Genomic DNA, 9986 nt, shown 5'->3' with positions numbered 1-9986 from the left:
CCAGCTAGTTGATGCCAGCAGTGTCACAATTAGTGAAATGGAGATCACCTGAGTTCAGCTGATGTGTGTCAAGTGGCTGTAGTATAAAAACACACGTGTCTGGGAGGTCCAGTCTCTGGTTCATCAGTATTCCTACTACACTTTTAACATGAAGAGAAAAGAACACTCCAAGCAACTCAGAGAAAAGATCACTGAAAATCACAAGTCAGGACGTCCCACAGACTGAGAGACCGGGCAAGAAGACGACTGGTGAGGGAGGCCACCAAGACACCTACGAGCACTCTGAAGGAGTTAAAAGCTTCAGTGGCTCAGATGGGAGAGACTGTACATACAACGACTGCTGCCCGGGTTCTTCACCAGTCGAAGCTGTATGGGAGAGTGAAGCCGAAGAGAAAGCCACTGCTGAAAAAAGCTCATATGAAATCTCGCCTGGAATTCACCCAAATGCATGTGCTAGACACCAAGGTCAACTGGAAGAAGGTTCTTTGGTCTGATGAGATTAAAATTGACTTTTTTGGCCATCAGACTAGACACTATGTTTGGCGAACACCAAACACTGCGCATCATCACAAACGCACCGTCTCCACCATGAAGCATGGTGGCAGCATCAGGCCCTGGAAGGCTTGTAAAGGTAGAAGGGAACATGAATGCAGAAAAATATCACCAAATCCTGGAGGGTAATCTGACTAGAGAGAAGATTTATTTTCTAGCAAGACAACGACCCCAAGCATGCAGCAAAAGCATTTCTTTTACTTAAAGTGAACTATCTGATGTTAGCTATCTGCCCACCCTGTCATTTCATTATCACTGTGTAATTGTCAGCCAACACTGGTGCTTAGGCATGAGCAGTGAAATTAGGGATTAGTTATTTTAGATAATCATTTAGACATCATCTCTTCGGGAACCATCACCTTATTGTGGTGGAGAGGTTTGCATGCCCCGGTGAACCTGGAGGCTTTGTTGTCTGGAGCCTAGTGCTCCTGGTAGGGTCTTCCAAGGCAAAGTGGTTCCAGGTGAGGGGCCAGACTGAGAATGGTTCACAAAGACCCCTAATGACAAAACGAGGAAGAGGAGGAGAGACCCTGCCCGGAGAAAGCCCGGGGCCCCCGTCTGGAGCCAGGCCCAGAGAGAGGGCTTGTCGGCGAGCGCCTGGTGGCCGGGTTTGCCACGGAGCCCGGCCGGGCATAGCCCGAAGAAGCAACGTGGCACCCCCCTCTCCATCTTTTGGAACCACCATCCATCGGAAGATCCGCAGGGGTCGGGTGCGCTGCCAAATGGGTGGCAGTGAAGGTCAGGGGCCTCGACGGACCAGACCCGAGTGGCTTATGCTAGCTCTGGGGACAATGAACTCCCCACTCTGTAGGGGAAGCAGCCAGAACTTGTGCGGGAGATGGAGTGCTACCAGTTAGATCTGGTGGGGCTGACCTCCACACACAGTCTCGGTTCTGGAACTGTACTCTGGGGAAGACTCTGGACAGACCTGGTAAGCCCAAACGGGTAGTGCAGGTGAACTGGGAACATCCGGAGGAGGCCCCTGTCCGTGAGATCTTCAACTCAAACCTCCAGCGGAGCTTTTCTGGCATCCCTGGGGAGGTTGGGGACATTGAACATTGCCCACTCATGTTCAAAGCTTCTATTGCTGAAGCCGCAGCGGAAGGCTGTGGTCTCAAGGTCTTGGGTGCCTCAAGGGGCGGTAACCCTCGAACACAGTGGTGGACACGGTTGTCAGGGAAGACGTCTGACTGAAGAAGGAGGCCTTCCGGGATTTGTTGTCTCAGAGGACTCCGGAGGCGGGTGCAAGCCACCGACGGGCCCGAAGGGCTGCAGCCTCTGCTGTGGTAGATGCAAAGCAGCGGGTGTGGGAGAAGTTTGGAGAAGACATGGAGAAGGACTTTCAGTCGGCACCAAAGTGTTTCTGAAGAACTGTCCGCCATGTCAGGAGGGGGAAGCGGGGAACCGTCCTGGAGGAAGTCACTGAGGTAGTCAAACAACTCCACAGTGGCAAAGCCCCAGGGATTGAGGAGATCCGCCCAGAAATGCTAAAAGCTTTGGGTGTGGAGGGGCTGTCTTGGATGACAAGTCTCTTTAACATTGCGTGGAAGTCGGGTACAGTGCCCTAAAGAGTGGCAGACTGGGGTGGTGGTTCCCCTGTTCAAAAAGGGGGACCAGAGTGTGTGCGAATTACATGAGTATCACACTTCTCAGCCTCCCCGGTAAAGTCTACCCCAAGGTGCTGGAACAGAGGGTTCAGCCGATAGTCAAACCTTAGATCGAAGAGGAACAATACGTTCTTTGTCCCGGCTGTGGAACAACTGACCAGCGCTTTACTCTCACAAGAATCCTGGAGTGGGCTTTGGAGTATACCCATCCAGTCTACATGTGCTTGGAGATCTGGAGAAGGCGTATTACCAGGTCCCCCGGGAGATACTGTGGGAGGTGCTGCGGGAGTATGGGGTGAGGGGGGCCATTCTCAGGGCTATCCAATCCCTGTACATCCAAAGCGAGAGCTGTGTCCGAGTACCTGGCAGTGAGTCGAACTCTTTCCAGGTGAGGGTTGGCCTTCGCCAGGGCTGCGCTTTGTGACCAATTCTGTTTGTGATATTCATGGACAGGATATCGAGGCGTAGTCATGGTGAGGAGGGGCTGCGGTTCGGTGGGCTTGGGATCTTGTCACTGCTTTTTGCGGATGATGTGGTCCTGATGGTATCATCGGTCCGTGACCTTCAGCTCTCACTGGATTGGTTTGCAACAGAGTGAGAAGTGGTTGGGATGAGGATTAGCACCTCTAAATCTGTGGCCATAGTTCTCAGCAGGAAACCGGTGGAGTGCCAACTCCAGGTAGGGAATGAATTCTTACCCCAAGTGAAGGAGTTCAAGTACCTTAGGGTCTTGTTCATGAGTAAGGGGAGATTGGAGCAGGAGATTGGCAGGTGAATCGGAGCAGCGGGGGCGGTATTGCACTTGCTTTACCACACCGTTGTGACGAAAAGAGAGCTGAGCCATAAGGCAAAGCTCTCGATCTACTGGTCAATTTTCGTTCCTACCCTCACCTATGGTCATGAAGGCTGGGTCATGACCGAAAGAATGAGATCGCAGGTACAAGTGGCCGAAATGGGTTTCCTCAGGCAGGTGGCTGGTGTTTCCCTAAGAGATAGGGTGAGAAGCTCGGCCATCCGCGAGGAGCTCAGAGTAGAGCCGCTGCTCCTTTGCGTTGAAAGGAGCCAGTTGAGGTGGTTTGGGCATCTGGTAAGGATGCCTCCTGGACGCCTCCCTAGGGAGGTGTGTTCCAGGCACGTCCAGCTGGGAGGAGGCCTCTGGGGAGACCCAGGACTAGGTGGAGAGTTAAATCTCCACTCTGGCCTGGGAATGCCTCGGGATCCCCCAGTCAGAGCTGGTTAATGTGGGGTAAGTTTGGGGTCCCCTGCTGGAGCTGCTGCCCCTGCGACCCGACCCTGGATAAGCGGATGAAGATTGATGGATTTTGACAATAATAATAATAATAATAACCTCTATTGATAAGTCTTTTGTCAGTTTTTGATATTTGTTTTCACTCTGGAATTCCCAAAAATTCCCCAACAACAATGGTTGGGAAAACTGCTTTACTGGATGCAGATTACATTTCATTCACAGTCAACATGAGCAAGAGGAAAGGAGACATTTGCTAACTTAAAACTTAAAATTATAAGAATTAGGAATTAGAGATGATAATGCCGACTGATTTTTTTATGTTAGTGTCCTTGGTTCTGGTTCAACATTGAATGGGTCTGTGTTTGAGCATAAATGAAGGTCTGCTGTTGTATGTGTCTGACTTTCTGACAGCTTTGCTCTAGAATACTTGGTGACCCCTATCTTCAAAGGTTGTCGTGTGGTATGGGGCACCCATGAACTGCTGTAATGAATTTGATTTATAATCATCTACATACTGATGACATTCTTTAAATAAGCAAGGATATTGTAATGTTTTAGTTTACTGAAGGCCGCACCTGCGCTGTACTGGGTTTCCTTTGTTGACCTGGAAAAAAGAACCCTGACGGTGATGAACTGTATGGGGACGGAAATTAATTCAACAACCGTCTGGTAGTAGAGTCCTCAGAATCCTCTGTAAAGAGACTCGAGGGACAGACAGAGGACCTGATCCTGATTTCACTGCTGGCTGGTTCACTGATGCTCATTCACTCAGAGTCAGTGTTTACATGAAGTGAAAATCCTCTGACCCGTGGTACCTCTTATGGGACACACCATCCCTCTCCAACGATATTCCAAGTTACCCTATTCCCAGAGTATTCCTTGGACTTTACTAAGTTATATTTGAACTCGAACCTCGATCAATCTACTGTGAACATAAACATAGCCTGCTGCACACGATCAGTCTACATATCCAGCACTGAGTCAGTGCTTAGGAATGAAACGCATCCTGTGTTACAGGTGAAGCAACTGCAGAGGAGGTTTGACAAAGCTCCGCCCCTCACATGACTCACCTGCGACAAATGAGGAAAGTTTGTTCCTGTTCAGTTCTCAGAGAGAAGAGACGCAGAGACAGACAGACGGTAAGATTTACCTTCATTACAAAGCTGTGACTTCAACTGTGCCTGAAACACTCAGAGACTCACAGTGAAAGTAACCGAGGCAGCTTTCTACAGCAGGGCGGGAAACACAGCTGACTTCCTGTTGTAACCTGTTGTCTGCTGGGTTTTCAGCTTCAGAGACAAAATGGCTTCCAAATCAGAGGAGGATCTCTGCTGTCCGGTCTGTCAGGAGGTCTTCAGAGATCCTGTTGTTCTGTCATGTAGCCACAGCTTCTGTAAAGTTTGTCTGAAGAGCTGGTGGAGACAGAAACAAGCACCTGAGTGTCCAGTTTGTAAGAGAAGATCTTCAAAGTCAGAACCACCTCGTAACCTGGCGTTAAAGAACCTGTGTGAGGCCTTCTTACAGGAGAGAGATCAGAGAGCTTCAGAGGCTCTCTGCAGTCTGCACTCTGAGAAACTCAAACTCTTCTGTCTGGACCATCAGCAGCCAGTGTGTCTCGTCTGCAGAGATTCAGAAAAACACAGCAACCACAGATTCAGACCCGTCGATGAAGCTGCACGACAACACAAGAAGGAACTTCAGGAAACTCTGGAGGCCTTAAAGGAGAAGTTAAAGGTTTGTGAACAAGTTAAAGTGAAGTTTGATCAAACAGCAAAACACATGAAGGTCCAGGCCCGACACACAGAGAGGCAGATTAAGGAGCAGTTTAAGAAGCTTCAGCAGTTTCTAGAGGAGGAAGAGGAGGCCAGGATGGCTGCACTGAGGGAGGAAGAGGAGCAGAAGAGTCAGATGATGAAGGAGAAGATGGAGGCTCTGAGCAGAGAGATAGCAGCTCTTTCAGACACAGTCAGAGCCACAGAGGAGGAGCTGAGAGCTGAAGACGTCTCATTCCTGCTCAACTACAAGGCTGCAGTGGAAAGAGTCCAGCAGCGCCCCCTGCTGGATGATCCACAGCTGCCCTCAGGAGCTCTGATAGACCAGGCCAAACACCTGGGCAACCTGACCTTCAACATCTGGAACGAGATGAAGGACATGGTCTCCTACACTCCTGTGATTCTGGACCCAAACACTGCAAATCCAAGACTCATCCTGTCTGAAGATCTGACCAGTGTGAGACAAGGAGGAGAGAGACAGCAGCTTCCTGACAATCCAGAGAGGGTTGATAGTTACCTCTCTGTCCTGGGCTCTGAGGGCTTTAACTCAGGGACTCACAGCTGGGATGTTGAGGTTGGAGACAGTCCAGGCTGGGGACTGGGTGTGTTAGCAGAGTCTGTACAGAGGAAGGGGGACAACATACTGTCTGGATTATGGAGAATAGGGTTCTTTAAAGGTAAATACTCAGCATGGTCACCATCAGCTCCACTCACTGATCTCAGAGTTCAGAAGAAGCCCCAGAGGATCAGAGTGAATCTGGACTGGAACAGAGGAAAGCTGTCGTTCTCTGATCCTGATACTAACACACACATACACACCTTCACACACACTTTCACTGAGAGGATGTTTCCATACATTTATACATGGGATGAGTTGAAGCTGTCAGCAGTGAAGGTCTGTGTGACAGTGGATCAGAGCAGTTAGAGATAAAGAGGATGATTATATTCATGATGTTGTTGATTTCTTAAAGGGAAAAGTCTCTGAATTTAACCTGTTAAGCTGCACCTGTCCTCCTGCTGTCTCATTATTCCCAACATCTCTTTATTTTCTTTCACTTTTTTATTGTTTCTATTTTCTTTTTCTTGTTATTTGACAATCAGTTTTTTGTTTCTCCTGTCAGCCTTTTCATATGTAAAATTATTTCACTGAGTTTCTTGGTTTAGGTTTAAGGGCGGCTGTGGCTCAGGAGGTAGAGCGGGTTGGCCGTTAATCGGAAGGTCGGCGGTTCAATCCCTGGCTCCCCCTGGTTGCGTGTCGAAGTGTCCTTGGGCAAGATACTGAATCCCGAATTGCCCCTGGCGGCTTTTCCGCCAGTGTATGAGTGAGTGTGAATGTTAGTTTCCGTTTTTGAGCACTTAGGCTCAGTGTGTGAATGGTGAATGCAGATGTAGTGTAAAAGCGCTTTGAGTGGTCAAAAAGACTAGAAAGGCGCTATACAAGTACGGAGCATTTACATTTAGCCGTTTCTTTTTTATCCACACTGTCGTTTTAAATTGTTGTTCATGTTTTATTATTTTGACTTGTGTGTGGAGCCATGAAGACCAGCAGCCACTTTTTGGAAGCTGAGGAGGATTAATTAATAACGTGTGAAATCTTTAAAAAATATGAAATGTTTTTTCAATTTCAAGTTTCAGTTTGATGTGATGAAGCCGAGATGATTCTGTCAGTCAAAGTGTTTCATACAGTTTCATCAGTTGGATTCTGCCGTTAGTCATTTAACAGAGCGACGACTCCTCTGACTAAAGGTGGATTTCTCAGCTTTAAAGGTGGACGTCTCAGTTTGGGTTCAGACTTTATGTAATGATGGTGATTTAAAAAATCTTTCTCTGCTGTATAAAGATCAGAAAATATGTTAAATAACTCAACGTATGAAAAGATACACCATAAAAGGAAATTAAAATCAAAAAGTAACAATTTGTGATGGTTGATGGGAATATCATCAGTTCTGCAGGTATTTGGTCATAAACCACAGTGTTGGACACATTAACATATTGACCTGATGGAGGCGCTACATGAAAAGTCAGAGGATCACCAAAGTCAGCAGGATTCATCCTCTGGGGAACATGAATACCTGAACAAAATGTCACGGCAAACAATCAAATAGGTGTTGAGATATTTCAGTCTGGAGCAAAGTGGTAGAGCAACAGCCAGACAGACATCAATATCCAATATCGATTTTTGAAGAAAATTTATTTCCTTTAAATAAATAAATAATAACTGCATGACTGTATGAGGAATAAGGAGACATGTTTTAATTTTGAAAACAACAAACAGGGTTTGGAATTTTTTATAAAAATTATATCATAAATTCAAAAGAAACTGATTATTACAGGCGAAATGGTTCCACACAGGTGCTCTCAGGAATGTTCATCATCAGGGACAAATGAAAACACCTGTGCAGGTGTGCAAGGATTTTATAGGGTAGCCTTGTTAGCTTTGTGGCTAAAATAAGATAAAATAACAGTATGACGGTAAAAGAGGAAAATAAATGATTGAGATTAAGTGCTCTTCTGTCTTCATTCACTTGCTGTGGTTTACATGAAATGTTCCTCATGTCTCAGGAGTCAGATCTGACCTGAAACTGCAGCTCAGCAGTCTGACAGCGCGCTGCTGCCCCCTACAGGACTGTCACCTGCACAACAAGCAGGCTGCAGGACAGATCTGAATGCTGAGTCTAGTCCTCAGATTATATGATCAAGGATCACAGGAATGTCTGAATGAGAAGTCTGCAGGTGAAGATCAACTCTTTGTGATTTTTTTTGTTTAAATGTCTTTAATATTTTGTAAAAATAACGTCAAAGAAAATGTTTAGGAGGAACGTTTGATGCATTTCAGGTTCTTGAGGAGACAAACTGATCTGTGTGATCCTGTTGAAGTGGTCAGGCTGCAGGATGAGAAAAAAAATACATCAACTACATGTAGTATTATTGTCTAAACAGTCATTTTGAAGCAGCGTGAAACACGACTGACTGTCTAACTCAGTCAGATAGTGGTGTCAGTTCAGCCCTCAGGATATCAGCTCAGTGTTACAGAGATGATCTGAAGCTCTTCACTGATTCTCCTCCTCAACTAAAACAATATACTGATACTCAAACACAATAATTTGATGACAGTGGTTTAAAACTACATTATAGATTATGCAGTATCTCACAAAAGTGAGTACACCCCTTTTCATGTGTTGCACACTTAAGCACAAAAGGGACTTCCAGGCGTGCATAAGTTTAAAATAACTCCTTTACTTTCTTTCTCTGTAAATACAGAAACACAAGCACATCAGCAGAACGTTGTCTCCACGTACAGCAGTCTGTTTACGTCTACTGACTGACGTTATCAACATTCATGTTCCCTCTTTAACTCACATAAACATAAAATGTCCACCTTCACAAACACACACTGGGAATGCTGTACACACACACACACACACACACACACAGAATATTTAGCAGGCTACAGATAGCTAAATTACTGTTGTCCTCATTAGCATACTTGGTGATGTAGGCTATTCGTTAACACAACATGCCGTCTCATTTAACTAGCAAAACTACAATATAAATCTCATGTCCGCATTACCAACAATCCATTATCGTCTTACACATTCATTATGCGTCTGAGTAACCACATTTTACCTCTTTTCATCACTTTTGCTCACCTGTAAATACAGAAACACAAGCACATCAGCAGAACATTGTCTCAGCAGGCTGTTTACGTCTACTGACTGACGTGTGTGCCCTCCTGTCTAACCCGAAGGACCCCTTTGATGGCCACAGCCGTGGCCTCACAACCAGATGAAGAGCGGTAACCTCATGCACTGAGTTTGTTGTGTTCTTTAAGATTAGTTTATATATATTCATATGATGTAATGTTGTTGTTGTTGTTAGTCTTCCCCTGTGTGTCAAAACTGGTCTGATCAGCCAATATATAAGTCCCCTTTGTTTGTTGTATAGTAGGTCAGTTGTATTTTTGAGTCTCTTATGTTCAGAGCTTTATTTATTGTTTATTTGACCTCTTTTATGGGCCCAAAACTTTATCTTTTGTTGTAATGATTTTTTTGGTAAATAAAACCCTTTTGCTTTAAGTTTCCCTCTTGACTCCTCATGCCTAACTGCGTGGTCCCTCACACATGGTGGCAGTGGTGGGATTAGCCAGTTGAGGAGTACAAGGTTTTGTTTTTTTTTTTTTTCCTCCATTTTTGGGAAACATGCGAGGAGGGAGAGTGACAAGAGGTGGCCGGATAGAGAATAAGAAGACTGAGTCAACCCATATAGAGAGAGGACACCAGGTGGAAGGTGAGGATGCAATGGAAGGTGAAGCACTAAATGGAGCATCAAGTGCTGAGGATGAAGATGGCAAAGAACCAACGCTGAGTGACTTGGCTGGGATTATGCGGTCATTTATGGGTCAACAGGAGACCCGGGAAGCAAAATTGAGAGAGGAAGCCAACCGCCAGGAGTACCAGTTCAAAGCACTACAGCATCAGTTTCGCCTTTTGCAGCAGGAGGTAGAGGTTCGCACATCTCCAGTACCAGAGCCTGCTTCCACAGTGCCAGATCCCTCTGAAAACTATGATTTGAATGTGAATCACCCAGAGGCCGAAGCCTCACCCTCTGTACAGTCAATCCACCCCACCATGTCTTCAGCAGGTCAGTCTCGATCTATTCATGAGCCTAGACTGGAAAAATTTACAGAAAATGATGATGTTGAACATTTTTTAATTACTTTTGAGAGAATTGCAGTAGCATGTCGGTGGCCAAAAGTGGACTGGGTTTTTCGTCTCCTCCCACTACTGACTGGTAAGGCCAGAGGAG

At 46.1% G+C, this 9986-nt stretch overlaps 1 protein-coding gene across 1 annotated transcript; it reads left to right on the top strand.

Annotated features, from left to right (window-relative positions):
* The first annotated feature begins 4654 nt into the window (after positions 1 to 4654).
* Positions 4655 to 6206, top strand: LOC123956646 (nuclear factor 7, brain-like). The gene has a single exon (XM_046028994.1). The coding sequence runs from the start codon at positions 4711 to 4713 to the stop codon at positions 6103 to 6105; it is 1395 nt and encodes a 464-aa protein (XP_045884950.1). The 5' UTR covers positions 4655 to 4710; the 3' UTR covers positions 6106 to 6206.
* The last annotated feature ends 3780 nt before the right edge of the window (positions 6207 to 9986 follow it).

This window comes from Micropterus dolomieu, linkage group LG18 (assembly GCF_021292245.1).
Source record: "Micropterus dolomieu isolate WLL.071019.BEF.003 ecotype Adirondacks linkage group LG18, ASM2129224v1, whole genome shotgun sequence".
NCBI lineage: Eukaryota > Metazoa > Chordata > Actinopteri > Centrarchiformes > Centrarchidae > Micropterus > Micropterus dolomieu.
This window is presented reverse-complemented; position numbering and strand designations above follow the sequence as displayed.

Excerpts from the sequence above, each read along its gene's own strand:
- LOC123956646 (XM_046028994.1), top strand. The coding sequence starts at position 4,711 with ATGGCTTCCAAATCAGAGGAGGATCTCTGCTGTCCGGTCTGTCAGGAG.